The following is a 19,452-nucleotide window of genomic DNA, read 5'->3' as shown; positions in this document are numbered from 1 at the left end:
AATTTTAATGATATTCATGATAAATGTGTATAAATTTATATTATATAGGCTATATCTCAGTAATTTAAGGCTTAGTTTATTGTTTCTTACAAAATGATAGTAAATGATTTTATAACATTGTGTGGGATGTCACACCTGTACGATAATTATTTCATCCGCTGTCGTAAACACCTAATTACACAAGGACATCGCACACCCGCTGGCATTCGTCATACCGGACTGATTTTCTCGACTAGGTAACGCGTGACACATGTGTATAAGTGGTGATCTTAGGTTGGCACAAAGGCCTGAAATGGTCACACAGGTAAACTGACAGCGTGAAGTTAAAACAAAGGTTCAATAACCAGAAATTGCTTTCGACGCCATCTTTAAAAATCGTTACTGCATAGATTCAATAAATTCCAAGAACTTTTAAATAATAAATACCTTAGGTAAAGTACTATTGAAATAACATCAGAATACATTATATCATATTTGTAAAATGTGTACTTACCAAACTTTACAAGAACAAAATGACTGCGAAATCGTTTCTGTCCCGATGTCAACATGAAGCCAATGTGGTTCCTCAGATTTTCGCATTGAACGCCAGCATCTTGCATCAACTCTTACGTCATTCTCAGTCTCTTTGATTTTTATATTGTGGATATAGCCTTGACTAAAATAGTTTAAACCCTTCTGCAGCACTTTATCTGATAAAGATTTACTATGAGGTAGAAAGGAAGGCGATATGTTGTCTGGAATTTTTTTTCAGCGAGTCTGTTGCTGCTGGAGCGGCCGCCATCTTTGATAAAGCTTGGGGCGCACAGCAACCGTATCTAAGGGGGCGGGGCTTATCCACAGATCTCGGATCTATGTATTGTACCTGCTGCCCCCATTGCATGATCGTATGAGGCTACTAAATTTTGGATCTTATCCTTTCTCTTCTTTCTGAACAACTTTCTTCTTCCTAATGTCTCCCTTGACAATGCCTTACTTTTGGCCTTTAGTTGAGCGTTCGCCGCTGTGAGGAAGGCTTTGGGTTCTGTCCCCTAGTCGAGACATACTAGAGTCTTTAAAAACGGTTTAAGCAAACATGCCTAACCTATAGTCATATTTCCTACTAAAGCCAATGAAACAATACACATTTGCAATAAAAGTTATGAAGAAGAAAGTTAAAAGACAAATATGATTGGGCATTTTGACCTATCTCTATTATGTTATAAGTAACTTTTTATTAAAGTATTGAAAATTGTACGATACTTTAAATATATAATTATCAGTGTTCCACTTACATGGTGAGCATTAGCCGATGCTGATGGCACCCGCCCAGCTCTTGGACTTCCATCAGCTTGTAGGTGGCATGTTGACTGTTCATCTGGTGTGCATCTTACTAACAAAAGCAGCATTACACTGGTAAAAAAAATGTGAAGAGTAGGTTTAAAGATCACTTGATCAACAATTGCTTGGTTAAAACAAAACTTGTTCAACACTGAAGAAATATGTTTAAACTTTTAAAGGTAGAAAATTGATATATGGATATTTAACACTGATTACCATAATCTCTCTTGAAATTTTTGGTATGACTAAGTCATAACCATGAAAGGGTCATAGTGGTCTGGTAAAAAAGCATACAAAGTTGGTAATATGATAAGGGTAAGATATTTATTCACCTTAGCAACAAATTTTGCAAGATTTATAAGTCATAGTTTATTGTTCAGAAGCATGTATGTTAACCTTACTTTAACTGGATACACCAAAAGTAAAAAAGGCTTAACAAATAAACAGCAGTTAAACAAACCTCTGTTGACACGGGTCTCATTTCTCAGTGCTTCTACCTCCTCTTTAGCAGACCATAGCATTTTTTCCAACCGTCTGTTGTCGCTCTGCAGCACCTTCAAGTTCTCATGTGCTGTTCTCAATTCTTGGCGCATCATTGCACAGCTGGCATTGAAACACTGTAAAATTGAGTAAAAAATGTATATATTACCGGACTCTTTAAGTATTTAATATAATAATCAATATGTAAAATTAAGATGAAGATAAATCAAATTTTATTCTAAAAATGGGTATCTGAAAGTCAGAAACTACATTATTAAAGTAAGATTGAATTTCCCGAAATTTGGTTTTCATCAAATATTATGTTATTCAACAATTCATTTTACTACCTGTAATTTTCTATAAATGATAATAACTGAATTACTTGTCTCATTAAGGCCTGCATTTAATGCATTGAATTTTATGGTGTTGTACCAAATTATGTTTCAATTGGACACTGTTAGTGAAGTTATGACATTAAGGTACACAGACTAAATCTTAATACTATCTGGTCATTTAATTTCAAATATGATAAAGTTAACATTTAACTTTTAATATGGATACCATTGCAATTGAGTTTGTCTATTGGTACTTTACAAAAGTGTTTCTGTTGAAGGCTGTTATCAGGTTAGGTTGTATGAGTATTGGATAGCGTTTGAAGCCTTATGGAAGTCATATTGGTGGTTTGAATTTGAAGTTATAGTTCAACCTATATCAGTAGCTTTAATCTTATCTTTATTGGTAGTTTACTAGGGTTCAATTAAGATGATTTACTTGTGTAAATTACCTATCAATTGTATACAATATGTGATCTATCTCTGTTCCCACTTATAAAAGCAATAATTCTGGTTGTGATCTTTGTTGATTCCCTAGGTTCCCAGCAGCATGTCAGAAGAACTGGGCAACAGAAGCATATGTTTATAAAGTATCTCCAGATATATCCGGAATCCAACTGTCATTGTACGGTATCTCATTTTAAAAGTTCAAGATGGATGCCGTCCTGGAACGTTTGGGAATCTTGGAACACAGACGTGCTGATGAAAAGATTGATTTAGATAATATTCTTAGTTTAAGCGATAAGGATTTGACAATCGGTGTCGGACGTTAATAAGCAATCTGAAATGGCGTAGATCGCGAGCTGGATTCAGATACACGACTGCCGTCACTACGCAGACCTACTGACAGTAGGCCTAGATTTGTAGGCTTAGGATTAGATTCTGTTTACATTCATAGGAATTCTGTTTTCGGGAAGTGGGAGGAAAGCCAATAGGACAATGGTAATTCAGTTGGAAATTATTAATGCTATGATTGCTTTGTTTGTTTATGTTTTACGGCCCATCGACAACTAGGGTCATTTAGGGCCAAACAATATACTAACAAGTTTTATTTTTAAAGTTAAAATCAGATAAAATTTGTCATTTTTAAAAGCATCCGTATTGTATATTTAGATCATTATGATAAAAAAGTTGGTTAAAAATGGTAAAATATATACATGTACGAATAGATTATGTGAAATAATATGTACGAATAGATTATGTGAACTTTGTTATAAATAGAACGTCAAAGACAGTAACGTAAAAGACGTATAAAATAGATCGATTTCTTTCAAGTAGCTAAATATTGTTTTCGAATCCACGGAACTGAAAAGGGTTTTCATATCCGGGACTCGAAAGTATTTATCACGAATGTGCTTTAAATCGGAACATTCTTGGTTTTTTTTATGTTTTAAGTTTTTGTTGCTCGTCTCGAGAGACCAGCGTTGCTGCCATTTACTCTGAATGGCAGAACTAATTACAGATTTGAAATCTGTATATGGTATTTTAATATTTGTTTGTTGCAGATTTAGAGCAAGTTTTGCTTGGCGGTCAACATGATCGTTGCCTTTAATTCCGACATGGCTCGGAATCCAAAGTAATGTTATTTTGCATTTTCTTAAGATACGAGCTATTCGTAAAACAAGGTTTTGTATGAGTATGTTCTTTGGATCTCGTGATTGTAAATTCTGAAGGACCGATAGAGAGTCGGAACAAATTATTGCCTTTCTGATGCGTTGTTCTTCGATATGGTCGAGGGCCAAATTGATGGCACATGCTCCGCAGAGAAGATAGAGGCACCATCTGGTAAGCGGATTGAAGAGCAATGGTGATCGGAATAGCATGCTGTGAAGACCTTTACTCCATCTTTTGAACCATCAGCTATGATTGCTGGAGAGTCAATAAATTCTGTACACAAAATATGTTTGAATTGTTTATTATCTGTATTATAACAATTTAGTTCAACAATGGGTTTTTAATCCACAATATTGTGCTGATGGAAAACTTTTTCTAATTGCCGAAACAACACACGATGACTACACTTTCCCAAGTCTTTGGTAAATTCATTATGTGAAGTTCCTGTATATAGGCTAAGTTTCTATTTAGTTATGCCATAATATTATTATTTTGCAAACATAATAGATTCAGTAATATTTGCATGCCATTTATTTGAATGAAATTCACGAGTATTTGATCATCCTTCTAAATGCAAGTCTGAAAACCGACAAAAACTGAACAAGATTGTTGTTCATCTCGGAAAGCACAATACAGGATTGATTTTTATTGGATGTAATTTGCACCCAAAATTTTATAACACCGTGGGTAAAAAGTGTTTCTTCAGAATATAAACCTAGACTTACACATGGATGTCTCCACACTTGCCGAGATCCTTCCTCTGTTCATTATATATCTAATGGCACATCCCGATGACATGCCTGTTGAGGCAGTTCCCCTTGAAACCCTCGTGATCTGTAATACAGCCCAGGCCTGCTTCCGACTGCTTTTAATGCACAAGATGTGAATATACACTTTTCAGTTGGCATGTTTACAGTTTCCACAAGTACACCTGCAACATACGATAACCTTTGATCACTAACTATATACAAATGCAATCAATAATTGCGAAAACTCATCGGCGGCAGCAATCATGCTATGCATTCATTTTTTATGTATGTATAAGCATGTCATTTTGAAATTGTACGTCGTATATATCGCTCGTAGACCTCTAATGGATGTATAAACCAAATAAGAAGGGTGTGGACTTACAAGCTTCCAAAACTTAACCCAAAAATGTTTTTTTTGCCAAAAAGTCCGCTAAATAGTAAAATGCCAAAAAAACATTTTTTGCATGATTTTGCCATAAAATCACCCCTGGACATCTAATCAATGCATAAACCAAATTAGAAAGGTTTCAGAGCATAATTTTGGACTTAACATTTGGTTTATTTTGTTTAACGTCCTATTAACAGCTAAGTTCATTTAATGACGGCCTACCGTGCGTGCGACATACATGCGTGTGGCGAGTGCGTATGCGTGTTTTGGGAGGCTGCGGTATGTTCGTGTTAAGTCTCCTTGTGATAGGCCGGAACTTTTGCCGATTTATAGTGCTACCTCACTGAAGCATACTGCCGAAGACACCCATCAGCACACCCACCCGGTCACATTATAATGACAACGGGCGAACCAGTCGTCCCACTCCTAATATGCTGAGCGCTAAGCAGGAGCAGCAACTACCATTTTTAAAGACTGGTATGTCTCGGCTAGGGGACAGAACCCAAAGCCTTCCTCACAGCGGCGAACGCTCAACTAAAGGCCAAAAGTGAGGCGTTATCAAGGGGACATTGGGAAGAAGAAAGTTGTTCAGAAAGAAGAGAAAAGATAAGATCCCAAATTCGCTATCTGACTTGGAATCGCTCTCGGAGTCTGTAGAAGCGGCGCTGTCGCCATCACGTTTATTTTCATTTATCAGACTCCGCATCAACTTAGTTTGTTCTTCTGCCTGTTTTTTCATAATGTCCTGTATAGACAGGGTAAATCCTGACACCAGACGTGATAGTGACATAAAGTCTGGTGTTGTCACATTGGCCGATTCCATGGCCTGCGAAATAGGGGAAGAAATAGTCTCCGTGTCACATATTTGTGTAGGCGGGCAGCGCTGTGTCCGTGTAGGCGCCAATTTGTTTTCTTTGTTTGTAGGATGATCAGCATTAGGATGACTGGAGACCTCGGCCCCCTTTCCTGCAGAATACGCCGATCTTTTCGGTGCCTTATCATCCTTCTTGCCCTCCATCGCAGAGAATATCTGACCAACGAGGTCAAATTCGCGAACAATCTTGCCTGACTAAGTTATAGTGCTACTGCTGCTGGCGGCCATACAAGCACGCCTTAGTAGCAAGTTCGCCTCCTCGGAGGACGAAAAGTCAATTTCTAGGGATGCTAATACGCAATCCCTATAACACACTACTCTAAATGAATCTGTAGTAACACTACAAAACGTATGTGTAATCAAACCGCAAAGAAAAGGGTTCTGATAATGCTAACAAGAGGCCCATGGGCCTTAACGGTCATCTGACAAACACTTACAGTAGGGTTTGGTTTATTTTGTTTAACGTCCTATTAACATCTAAGGTCATTTAAGGACGGTCTCCCGTGCGTGCGACATGCATGCGTGTGGTGAGTGCGTGTGTGTGTTTTGGGAGGCTGCGGTATGTTCGTGTTAAGTTTGGTTTGGTTTATTTTGTTTAACGTCCTATTAACATCTAAGGTCATTTAAGGACGGCCTCCCGTGCGTGCGACATGCATGCGTGTGGTGAGTGCGTGTGTGTGTTTTGGGAGGCTGCGGTATGTTCGTGTTAAGTTTGGTTTGGTTTATTTTGTTTAACGTCCTATTAACATCTAAGGTCATTTAAGGACGGCCTCCCGTGCGTGCGACATGCATGCGTGTGGTGAGTGCGTATGTGTGTTTTGGGAGGCTGCGGTATGTTCGTGTTAAGTCTCCTTGTGATAGGCCGGAACTTTTGCCGATTTATAGTGCTACCTCACTGAGGCATACTGCCGAAGACACCCAGCAGCACACCCCACCCGGTCACATTATACCGACAACGGGCGAACCAGTCGTCCCACTCCTTGTATGCTGAGCGCTAAGCAGAAGCATCAACTACCATTTTTAAAGACTCTGGTATTTCTCGGCCAGGGGACAGAACCCAAAGCCTTCCTCACAGGGGCGAACGCTCAACTAAAGGCCAAAAGTGAGTCAGTGTCAAGGGAGACGTTAGGAAGAAGAAAGTTGTTAAGAAAGAAGAGAAAAGATAAGATCCCAAATTTAGTCGCCTCTGACGATATCATGCAATGGGGGCAGCAGGTACAATTCGTACGCCCTACCTGCAGGGCATTTACAGCAGGGACACACCCCTCAATCCAGCATTATTACCATAAATTATCTATACTCAGCCAATTATGTGTCAGATCAAATTTGGTTTTGATCCATTTAGCTTATCCAGGAAGAGCAGCATCTTAAAGGAAAATTTTCGGGGCATGCCCCTCTGTCCCAATGGGTCGGACAAGACTCATATTATATTGATTAGGATTGCCCTTCCCTAATGATGTTTCATACTAAATATGGTTGTAATCAATTAAGGCATTAAGGAGAAATAGCATTTTTAAGAAATGTTTAACCTAAGCGCTCCTTTTGCCCCATCTTTCTTTCCCCAGGTGTCAGACCTGTCTCATTATAAAATATGATTGCCTTCACCTTGTTTCACACCATATTTGGTATTAATCCACCCAAGGGTTAGAGAGAAGTAGGATTGTATAGCAAAATTTCATCAAAGTTCCCCTTTTGGGTATCCGCCCCTCTGGCCCTAGGGGTCAGACCAGCCTCATTTATATAAAATATGATTGCCCTCCTCCAATGATGTTTCACACCAAATTTGGTTGAAATCCACCAAAGGGTTAAGGAGGAGTAGCGTTTTGAAAGAAAAAGAAGTTTACGGACGGCGCACGACGACGGACGGCGCACGATGGCTATAGGTCATCCGGACCCTTTGGGTCAGATGACCTAAAAACGATGTTAGATCAACTGTTAATAAAGCAACGTGCTTTCTGACTGTAAACAAACACGCTATATGACTGTACGCATGTGCACGCATCTCATGTGACCCCGAGTATCTGTCAAAAGAGAGAACATTATTATACAGAAACGGAAAATGAGACAATACCTAGATGTGAGGAGAGTGACTCTAAATTTAGTCATCACGGTGATAGTTTAGATCAATCAGATTTTGAACTGGTTGATGCTGAAGAGGTTACCCATCCATCATTTAAAAGAGAATTAGCTGCCTGGCTAACAGAAAATCATGTCAGGAGAGTAGGAGCTGACAAGTCACTGGATATACTTCGGCAGAGGGGACACAATCTTCCCGAAGATTCTAGGACTTTACTGCAGACACCGATTGAAGTTCCAACAGGAGCCAGATGTGGTGGAAGTTTTGCTTATTTTGATATTAAAGCATCGCTGATTCACGTTCTGAATGGAAAAGACAACTCGGATTTCAGTAAAGATATTGACCTTTTGGTAAACATTGATGGCATACCACTGTTCAAGTCATCTCGAACACAATTTTGGCCTATTCTTTGTGCATTTCAAAAATTTGAACCATTCATTTTAGCTCTTTATTACGGGGAGAGAAAACCTAATTCTGTTGATGATTGTCTCCGTGATTTTCTTCTGGAGTATTATGATATCCATGAAAATGTTATTATGTTCAAGGAAAACAAAATCAAAATCAAGGCATTTATCCGTGATGCTCCGGCTAGATCGTTCTTAAAATGCATAAAAGGTCACACTGGCTATGAATCTTGTGAACGCTGCATTGCAACGGGTGCACGTGTTGAAAAAAAAGAATAATTTTTCGTGGTGCATTTCCTCAGCGGACCTACGAAGAATTTTCAAGGATGCTTTACAGTCCAGGACATCAAACTGGAATTTCGCCACTTATAAACACTGACACAAGTCATAGTAATTTAAATCAAATATCTATTTTTTATAGATAACTGGCAAGAGCGTGAGGATGTTAACATTACAACATCAATAGAGACAGAAGGTTTGTTTGTGTTTTACGGCCCATCGACAGCTATAGGGTTATTTAGGGCCAAACAGTATCATTTGTTTGATCACTTTAAAATCAGATAAAATGTATCATTGTTAAAAGCATTCGTATTTAGATCATTATGATACAAAAAGTTGGTTAAAAATGGTAAAATATATATATGTACTAATAGATTATGTGAAATTTGTGATATATGGCTCATTATTTGCTCTTGGACCCATTACCCATAAAAAACAAAAACGTGTTATTACACATTGTTTTGTACACTTTTGTATCCAACTTGTGTACTTACATCGAGAGAATATATTATTTTAATAAAAAAGACAATTTGAATGTGTTTTGTTGCGCCGTTTTTTATTTTGGGCAATATTTTATGTGCAAAGTCGCCATTTACGGCAAGCTGAAAACGGACAATTTCAACATCGAATTTTTAGACTGGTATTAAATAAACTCAAAGAAGGCGAAACCAAAAACTGAAAGGATAGTTTTTCTAATCGTTATTTAAAGAACATATTCTGTATGTAAATCAGTCTTTAATCTCGTCGGTAAAGGAATAAAACGGTTTTGTAAGCGGCACGTTTCTTCACGTAACGTCTGTCACTTTGTTAACATATTGATGAATGGTCTAAATCTGTGAAAATATAACAAAATGTGGATGTTTCAATGGTTATTCCTCATGAAAAGATATTATATTTGTAATATATGTAAACAAATCATAGTTATAAAGCGTAGGTTTCCACACATTCATCGTCGTTTAACTCATGCGTAATGTCTGTCACACGGAGTGCTGGTTACGTGCTATAATTAGATCATGTGGAAAACACATTTTGGAAAACACCGTGTGCAAAAAATGTGTACAATATGAATATTTATGAGCTCCCGGTATGCTTTGCGGTGACCTTCCCGGGAATCGGTGATTGTGAAGATGGTACACACTTGTTGAAGACGGTCCGTACGGAAGTTACGTGATCGAGGTAAGTAGTCCAAAGTTACGTGAATCACAACATATCAACATATACAAGTCAAACTAAACGATATATTTTGTAAACAAATGTTTTTTTTCACATACGATACATTGACAAATCAATGTTTGAGGCCATCACGTTCGATGACAGAATGTAAACAATCACATATGTGCATTTTGTTCACATATGACGGACACGATCATCGATTCACGTAACACCTGACAGACAAGCATGTTACGTGAGATTGAAACTTCGGTTACATCGAATTAAATAAACTACTGTTTACTCTTGTAAAATATGTATTCTAATGATTGAACTTTGGAAAGTATATTATATGACAAAATAAAATGACGGTCTTAAAAATAACTGATATATTACACATGTGTCTCATTTGTCCACACATGTTACGTGATATTTCTGTACCGTTACGTGCGATGTTTGATAATTGTAACCAGTTTAATATTTAAGAAAACTGACTTTAGCTTGATTTTATTTCCTTTTTTATAGAAACAATGTTAACAATAGGTTCAAGATCATTTTAAACTACACTTAATTTTAAAAAGATAAAGTAAATATGGCCCATTATGAACTTATCATTGCATGAAAATTTGCTGAATTTTAATTTTAATCCACGTCTGTTGTCATTCAATATCACAAAGAACTATTATTATTTCGTTCAGCCAATGTATACGTATGTGTATTAATAAATTATTATCAATAATCATGATTAAATAAAATTAATTTTGAATCATCAAGGTGTTATATAAGATCTAGTTAGACTTTTTGTATCTAAATAATTGGAATTTTAAGGAATGTTTTCAACTTTAAACTGTGGAATTTTACATATATTAATATTTTATAATTACTGTTATAATAATTATATAGATCTATAAACATATATTGATCTACATGTAACACAAAACAGTAACAAATTAATACTATTAAAGTAGGAAATATAATGTAGGCACTCATAAATTGAAAGTTTAAAATGTACGTCCATGCTCGTTTAATCGCATTCATATAGGCTACCAAGGGCAAGTACTATTCTGGTTGAAAGTTGACCAGGATTTAGTAGCAAAAATAAATAATCTTATTATATATTGTGTCAATAATTACATGTACGATAATCTTTTGTATTGTCTCTTCGACTGAATCATCCATTTCAGACCAGATGTTGCCTTATTGGTCAAATAGAATGGTTTTATTATATAAAAAAAAAATGTATGTATACATTTTAAAACAAGTTTTGTGATATGAATAAATATGAAATTCATTCTATTTGCTTAATAATTTGATATGACACTAGCTAATATTGGCTCAAAACATACATATAAAAAGTATTTACTTGGTTGATAAATTCCTTATTGCATATTCACTCAAGTCAGATCCTCATTAAAAAAAAACAAATTTCATTGTAGAGTACCAAGCAACATGCCCAGCAAACTTAAAGTGGTATTAAAGAATACACACGATAAAGAAAAACATGCTGAGCGAATGCGAGTGGCCAGACATGAATGGTCGGAGGAGCAAAAGTAAAAAAACCGAGAAATGTCCAAGATCAGAATGAGGGAATACAGAGAAAGAAAAAAGACGGAGAGAGAAAAGACAAACAATTCAGAAGTCCGAAAAATGGCAACAAGACAAGAAAAAAAAGCAAAAGAAGAGCAAAATAAAAGAAAAGCTGAATACAGAAAGAAATATAGAGCTGGCTTGTCAAGCCAAAAGAAAAGGCGTATACGAGAAAAAGATGCAAAAAGAAAGCGAGAAAAGAGGTGCAAGAATATGATAGGAGCAACGACTGTTGTCCAATCAGTACCTATCACAACTGAGAACACAAAGACCCCTTTGTCTGACAGTGCTTTAAAAAAGGCTGTCTACCGGGCTAAAAAGAGATTGCCAAAGTCTCCATCCAAATTTGCAGATGTTGTTTCTGGCCTTGTAAGCAATGCCACACCAAGAAAAAAACTTGCTTTAAGCAATAAAGGATTGGATTCCTCTGAAACAAAGAAAAACTTGGACAATATCCTGCAATCTATCAAAGATGTGGACTTAGATATGAGAGGAAGGGACAGAGAGAGTCGTATGAAAAGGAAGAGTTTTATTGGGTCCCTCTCTGAACATGTTAAGAAAAGACACGGAATGACATCAACTTTCAGCGCAGCACTTGGCATACAAAGAAAGTACTTTTCACAAGGGTGTCTTAAAGAACAAAAGAAAAGAAAAGACTGCATTGCTAAAGAAACAGAAGAGTCAATCCAGAACTTTTTTTGTCAAGATAATGTGTCGACTAACTTACCAAACAAAAAAAACATCAAGAAAGATGCTGTAGAGTGTAGAGTTATCCAAGGATCACTTCACAGTGTATGGAATAAATGGAAAGAAGCAAATCCCAACAAAGCTATTTCATATGACAAATTCACCAAACTCAAGCCTAAGGTTGTTAAAACACAAAAACACAGAAAATACCTGCAGTGTTTGTGTGAATACTGCGAGAATCTAAGATTGAAGATGGTAGCTATCAACAAGCTTTCTCAAGAACAGAAGCCTACACTAAAAATGAAAAGTATCCAGGAGGCCGTGGAGAAGACTCTTTGCCCCAGGACTGGTCCATTCCACAGCCTTAAATGTATTGACAGGGAATGTGTAGACTGCGGAACAGGAAAACTGCATGCAGACCTCATTGCTGCATTAGAAGAAAAAGACGAAGAATGGAAAAAGTGGGCGCTACAAGTATCGATAAACAAAAGAAATGGTAAAAAAAGAAGAAGAAAGAACTCACAGTTAGTAAAGGAAAAACATCAGAATTGATTGCTGAATTTGAAAAAGAACTCCACTTCCTCTCCAAACACTTATTTGAAGCCAATTGGCAAATTTCGCAGTTCGGAATTCTGACCAAAAACATTCCACCTGCAACAATTGCTTTATAGCTATTGACTTTGCCGAGAACTACTCTTGCATGTCTCAAAATGAAGTACAATCAGCACATTGGTCAAAAGAATCTGTTACAATACATCCCGCAGTTGTTTATTATCAATGTCCCACCTGTCCAGGTGAAGTGGTGGAGGAGTGTTGCGATATCATCAGCGATGATTTAATACATGATGCCCATGCTGTTAATGCCTTTCTCCATAGAATATTCCAACATCTGAAAACTAAGAGAGGATTACAGGTCAATAAAGCATTCATTATGAGCGACGGTTGCGCGGCACAATACAAGTCAAAAATTCCATTTTGTGACGCAGCGAACGCCATCACTGAGTTTGGGTTTATAGTGCAGCGCGACTTCTATGAGTCCAGACATGGGAAAAATAGGTGTGATGGGGAGGGGGGCGTTTTAAAATCGAGGGTGACAAGGGCGGTCAAAAACGGCGAGGCTGAGATTGTCTCAGCATCAGACTTTTACACCTTTTGTAGGGACAACCTCGAAAAGGACTCCGAAGATGATAATGGAAAGTGTCTACACAAGAGAAGGCATCTTCTCTATGTTGCATTGGAAAACATTCAAAGACCACGCCCTGAAAGAAACATTTGCACCATTCCAGGCACTCAAAAAATCCATTCACTGGTTGGCGTTGAAAGGGAAATGGTTAAGACAAGGCGTCTGTCCTGTTTTTGCCAGAATTGCCTATATGGTACACCCGAGAATTGCCAGCAGAAGGAGTACATAGATCAATGGAAGCCAATTCGCCTGAAATGTATCCTTTATAATGTTAGAATGTTAGAATTTTATATTTATAATTTATATGAAAATAATTATCAAATTGGAAAACAAAAATATGACAAAACGATTATAAAAATTCTTGACCCAATTAAGATCTCCAACAACCACAACCAGCTGTTGATGTCCAGCCCATGGTACAACCTGTTGATGTCCAGCCCATGGTACAGCCTGTTGATGTCCAGCCTGTGGTACAGCCTGTTGATGTCCATCCCATGGTACAGCCTGTTGATGTCCAGCCCATGGTACAACCTGTTGATGTCCAGCCCATGGTACAACCTGTTGATGTCCATCCCATGGTACAGCCTGTTGATGTCCAGCCCATGGTACAACCTGTTGATGTCCAGCCCATGGTACAACCTGTTGATGTCCTGCCCATGGTACAACCTGTTGATGTCCAGCCCATGGTACAGCCTGTTGATGTCCAGCCCATGGTACAACCTGTTGATGTCCAGCCCATGGTACAGCCTGTTGATGTCCAGCCCATGGTACAACCTGTTGATGTCCAGTCCATGGTACAGCCTGTTGATGTCCAGCCCATGGTACAACCTGTTGATGTCCAGCCCATGGTACAGCCTGTTGATGTCCAACCCATGGTACAACCTGTTGACTTCCATCATGAATTACAGCCACACGATACCATGGTTAGAGTTTTTATTATGATAATCTAGTAATGTTTTTTTTTTTTTCAAATTGAGCTTCATTGAGGTTAACAAAGGATTAACATATTCTAAAGTTCATATATATTTTTTTAATCAGGTTCTTGCCCAGTCTGTAGAAGATATTCAAGCCCAATCAGTCCATGACCAGACACAAGATAGTAGGGTAAGATAATGAATTATTTCAATGATATCATATTAGGGTATTATTCAATATGATAAAGAGCGAAATAACTTTAAAGCTTATCTGAAATTTAATTTTCTTAGAAATAAATTGAATTTGTGTAGCATAATGAAGTTCATTTGTATTCTTCAACTTTAGTCTGAAAGAATAGATTGCAGCCTAGATGAAGACGATATGGACATATCAGGCCTTACTGGAATTTTGGATGCTTTAGAAGAGGTAAGCAAGTTATAAAAAGCTGACCATTTGCTGAATTCATATACATGTATATAATGACGTGTTATTCAAAAAAATTAAAACTTTGTGAAGACGCTGTAAACTGTAGCAATATCATTGTCCTTGTGTTTGCCAAATCAAAAATCGCTTCTATCTCGACTATTATTTATTGAAGTCATCAATCTGTCTTTTTGTAGGAACCTGAAGATATGGCATTATCACCAATCCTGACATTTATGGAGGTAAGGAAAACATATGGTAGTTATATTCCACTGCTTATTTTAACAAAAAAAAGGTTGTAAACAGTGAACAGAATTTTTGGCATATGCTTAATTAAAGTTTGTCTTTCTTTTAGGATGCTGTTGTTGCAGAAAATGATTGTTCTGAAGAAGAGAAAGCGCCACGGTATGAAAATTATTATACATTCAAATTACTAGTTAACTATTTTCATTTAGTCAACATGTTTCACACGGAATAATTTGTTTACATGACTGTTTCAAATTGCATTAATGACAGGTATATTTTCGCTTTGCTTATAATTACAGACCAGGGGAATTCCTAAAAATTAAATTTGGGAATTCAATATTGCCAGCTGTGGTAAGAAATAAGAGTTATTGTTCATTGTTTTGTTTACTCATCATGTTAAAAGTTTTCACTATATATACAATTTGATTTAATTAACTAATTGATGCTTCTGACTTTATTCTGTTCAGTGTTAAACTAGGACTCAACTCATAATTGAATAGCTATATATTTTGCAAAAATTCATCTTCATTTATGCAAATGGTGTCATTAAATGCATCACATCTAACACACGATTTCTATCTTATTGTAACTAAATGAGCTTCAAGTGGATAATTGATATGAATGTTTTATTCAATTCCAGGTTGATAACTGGCCATTTGTCCATTATTTTAAGAAGTGTACAAAGGGTTGGGCTATGCAAGACATCCACCATACCATTATTTTTGAAGACATTGATGGTACACTAAAAGCACCAGCAATGGAATCCCAGGGAAGGAGGATAATTTACAAATTTGAAGGTCAGCTTGATGTAAATATTGTAATACCATATAATTTTTGTTTGTGTGGTTTCCTTGAAAGAACATTATATATATCAATCATGAATTGATGTTTCTTTTTGCTGTACATAGTGATCTGTAATTTCTTTTTTTCTTTGTTTTTAGAATTAGATTCCTAGCTCTTAGTCATGAGCTGAATGAAGTGAAGTAAAAATTCATTAAAGGTTTAGGTAAGGATTTTGTTAAACTCATAACTTTATGAAATAAGCATGTGCAATAAATTGGACATAACAGACTTTTAATAATAGAATTTATTATTTTGATTTGTAAAAGCTTGATGCCATTTAACAAATATTATATATATATCAATATTATTATGAAATATGCATTTTTTTCTCTTTCAGAAACACTGGATACCTTGTCTGTAAACTTCAAGAGAGAAAGAATGAAAAATTAAAAGATAGCAAATAAATAATGTTAATGTGAAGAACTGTCTTATTTTTTATATTGAAAATTGGCAAAAGCTTCGTGTCAATCGAGTTCTAAACTGAAACTGAAACAACTGTTCAGTCACTTAACAATCAGATCTAACCAGAATAAATATTCAATGAAATTTCTGTCATGTTACATGATACGTCCGTCCAGTTACATGATTTGTCTGTCAGTGTTACATGATATTTTTTTCAACAATGAATAAAAACAAGATTTCTAATTTTATTATCTTTTATAGTGTTTATTCTTAATCAGTAAACCTAGCTCACTCCAAAAAAGCAGAAAAAATTGAAAAATGTTTATTTTGAAAATGTTATATGTCTGTCCCATAGAATGTGACCAAGAGCAAATAATGAGCCATATACAGAACGGCAAAGAGAGTAACGTACAATATATCAAAGTCTATAGAATAGATCGATTTCTTTAATGTAGCTAAATATTGTTTTCCGTGTGAAATTTTATGTGGAGAAATCTAGTTTGGTTTGGTTTTGTTTATTTTGTTTAACGTCCTATTAACAGCTAAGGTCATTTAAGGACGGCCTCCCGTGTGGCGAGTGCGTATGTGTTTTGGGAGGCTGCAGTATGTTCGTGTTAAGTCTCCTTGTGATGGGCCGGACATTTTGCCGATTTATAGTGCTACCTAACTGAAGCATACTGCCGAAGACACCCAGCAGCATACCCCAATCGGTCACATTATACTGACAACGGGCGCACTACCATTTTTAAAGACTCTGGTATGCCTTGGGGACAGAACCCAAATCCTTCATCACAGGGGCGAACGCTCAACTAAAGGCCAAAAGTGAGGCATTGCCAAGGGAGACATTAGGAAGAAGAAAGTTGTTCAGAAAGAAGAGAAAAGATAAGATCCCAAATTTAGTTGCCTCTTACGATCATGCAATGGGACAGCAGGTACAATTCATACGCCCTACCTGCTGTAACACAATGGACTTGATGAAGTGATATTATTACGTAATTGATAAATGTTGTTAATTATAATTATTAATTATAATTGCCGTAGATATTTCATGATATGTATATACTACAGGTTGGTCAAAGGTAATTGCCATATATATTTTATGATAGGTATATACATGTACTACAGGTTGGTCAAAGGCGGTCAGAATGTTTACATATGTTGAAATAGTGTTCTCAGAGATAAGGCACGTCCTGCCACGTTAGGCAAACGTCATTACGTCAGGATGACCATCTATTTTTACGTCATTAAGTCAGGATGACCATCTATTTTGGACCAAGGTCAACATTCCTTAACTTATGTAAAAGTTAATTCACGGGTTGAAAACGTGATGGTTTCATAACAACCTACTATAAAAGGGACACTGTCCACGACTACGGACAGTGTAGTGCGGACCCGGGACGCAGACGGTACAACATCTCGATGTTGTATACGTACTTAGCACTCATTTTCGGCCACGTAGCTAAAGCCTCATATTAGAAGTTATTGCCAGTTGACCAGCCTGGGGGAAAAGATGTTAAAACGCCATGAGCCATCTAATTAAAGAAGTTAGTTTAAAGAACCTGCGGTTGAACTTTTCTTTTATATAAGTACATGTAAACACCTGAAGTGTTACACTGCAGGGCAACACTGTAATGTACTGCACTGCACTATAATGTACATTACTCATAATGTAATGTACTGTACTATATTGTACGTTATTGAGCTGCACTTTAATGTACTGTACTATAATGAAGGCTTGAAATCAATATTAATCAATTATTATACCTATACCTCTTGTTGAAATCACTAGATTTTTTAGCCCACCATCATCAGATGGTGGGCTATTCAAATCGCCCTGCGTCCGTGGTCCGTGGTCCGTCCATCCGTCCGTAAACAATTCTTGTTATCGCTATTTCTCAGAAAGTAAACAATTCTTGTTACTGAAGGGAACTTTCTCAAATTTCATATGTAGGTTCCCCTCTGTGCCTAGTTATGCATATTGCATTTTGAGGCCAATAGGAAAACAATATGGCCGACAGGCAGCCATCTTGGATTTTGACAATTGAAGTTTGTTATCGCTATTTCTTAGAAAGTGCTCAAGGGATCTTTCTCAAATTGCATATGTAGGATCCCCTTGGTGCCTAGTTATGCATATTGCATTTTGAGACCAATCAGAAAACAACATGGCCGACAGGCAGCCATCTTGGATTTTGACAATTGAAGTTTGTTATTGCTATTTCTCAGAAAGTGCTGAAGGGATCTTTCTCAAAATTTATTATGTAGGTTCCCCTCTGTGCCTAATTATGCATATTGCATTTTGGGACCTGTCGGAAAACAACATGGCCGACAGGCAGCCATCTTGGATTTTGACAATTGAAGTTTGTTATCGCTATTTCTCAGAAAGTACTGAAGGGATCTTTCTCAAATTTCATATGTAGGTTCCCCTAGGTATCTAGTCATGCACATTGCATTTTGAGACCTATCGGAAAAACAACATGGCCGACAGGCAGCCATCTTGGATTTTGACAATTGAAGTTTGTTATCATTATTTCTCAGAAAGTGCTGAAGGGATCTTTCTCAAATTTCATATATAGGTTCCCCTTGGTCCCTGGTATTGCATTTTGGGACCAATCCGAAAACAACATGGCCGACAGACATGAAGCCATTATCGCTAAATCTTAAATTTTATATATAGGTTCCCCTTGTTTGAATAGTACAAGAGGGCTGTTTCTGAATTTACACAGATTAGTAACACTTAGAGGAAGAGAAAAGTAGAGAAAAGATCAATCTGACATGGATCCTATAAAGATCATTCAATGGTGGGCGCCAAGATCCCTCTGGGATCTCTTGTATACTATTAAGCCTCAACTGACTGTAACCATTTCAAATATTGGTGTTTTCTTACATACAGTTGCCTAGGCACACATTGTCTCACAGCTGGACCGAGTCAGACAACTATTGTTTTCTAACTGCAAAGTGTTCTTGCGACAAGGTGGTGATTTTGTTGCGTCAGATAGGACTAGGAAACAGCAGCAGTATGGTACAGAAACTCCTGGAGGATTTGCATGGTGAAATGTACCTGCGAAAGGTTCACCATTACCTTAAAAGCATGCAAAAAGTTAATGGGCGCCAATTATTCAGGACTGGTATCCGCAGGAGTCATTGAAGAGCCTCCACAGTAAGCTCCTGTGCCACAACATAGATGACTGATGAAGGTCTACCAGCTAGATGTTCTCCAGCATATGGATTTCTGCAAGGCCTCTATCACCTCTCCTCTTGGTAGCGATTTAAAACTAGACTATACCAAGAAGATCACCAAAAGTAACGTACAAAAAGTGTACGTATTAAAAGGAACTTCAATGGGGTAGTTGTTTAACTCTTTCCGTACCGTTGTCGTATACAGACGACAGAAAAACGTGCTTCCTGGTCCCCGTTGTCGTATACAGACGACAGGAAAATGTGACGTCTCATCCCCGTTGTCGTATACACACGGCAAGGGATGTTATGTTATCTAATTTATGATT

At 37.0% G+C, this 19,452-nt stretch overlaps 2 protein-coding genes across 2 annotated transcripts; both read left to right on the top strand.

Moving 5' to 3' along the window:
• Positions 1-9,630: 9,630 nt before the first annotated feature.
• Positions 9,631-12,962, top strand: LOC117320856. Its single transcript, XM_033875340.1, has 2 exons — positions 9,631-9,690; positions 11,100-12,962. The coding sequence occupies exon 2, from the start codon at positions 11,230-11,232 to the stop codon at positions 12,487-12,489; it is 1,260 nt and encodes a 419-aa protein (XP_033731231.1). The 5' UTR covers positions 9,631-9,690; positions 11,100-11,229; the 3' UTR covers positions 12,490-12,962.
• On the top strand, positions 12,869-15,586 carry LOC117320864. Its single transcript, XM_033875347.1, has 7 exons — positions 12,869-13,376; positions 13,496-14,043; positions 14,159-14,224; positions 14,381-14,461; positions 14,656-14,700; positions 14,814-14,863; positions 15,345-15,586. The coding sequence occupies exons 1-7, from the start codon at positions 12,869-12,871 to the stop codon at positions 15,448-15,450; spliced, it is 1,404 nt and encodes a 467-aa protein (XP_033731238.1). The 3' UTR covers positions 15,451-15,586.
• The last annotated feature ends 3,866 nt before the right edge of the window (positions 15,587-19,452 follow it).

Source organism: Pecten maximus, unplaced genomic scaffold, assembly GCF_902652985.1.
Source record: "Pecten maximus unplaced genomic scaffold, xPecMax1.1, whole genome shotgun sequence".
NCBI lineage: Eukaryota > Metazoa > Mollusca > Bivalvia > Pectinida > Pectinidae > Pecten > Pecten maximus.
This window is presented reverse-complemented; position numbering and strand designations above follow the sequence as displayed.

What these genes read in the sequence shown, in the direction of transcription:
- LOC117320856 (XM_033875340.1), top strand. Translation starts at nt 11,230, where the DNA reads ATGTCCAAGATCAGAATGAGGGAATACAGAGAAAGAAAAAAGACGGAG.
- LOC117320864 (XM_033875347.1), top strand. Translation starts at nt 12,869, where the DNA reads ATGAGCGACGGTTGCGCGGCACAATACAAGTCAAAAATTCCATTTTGT. An exon ending in GAAGCCAATTCGCCTGAAAT is followed by an intron (nt 13,377 to 13,495) that starts GTATCCTTTATA and finishes GACCCAATTAAG; the next exon opens with ATCTCCAACAACCACAACCA. An exon ending in GAAGAAGAGAAAGCGCCACG is followed by an intron (nt 14,864 to 15,344) that starts GTATGAAAATTA and finishes ATTCAATTCCAG; the next exon opens with GTTGATAACTGGCCATTTGT.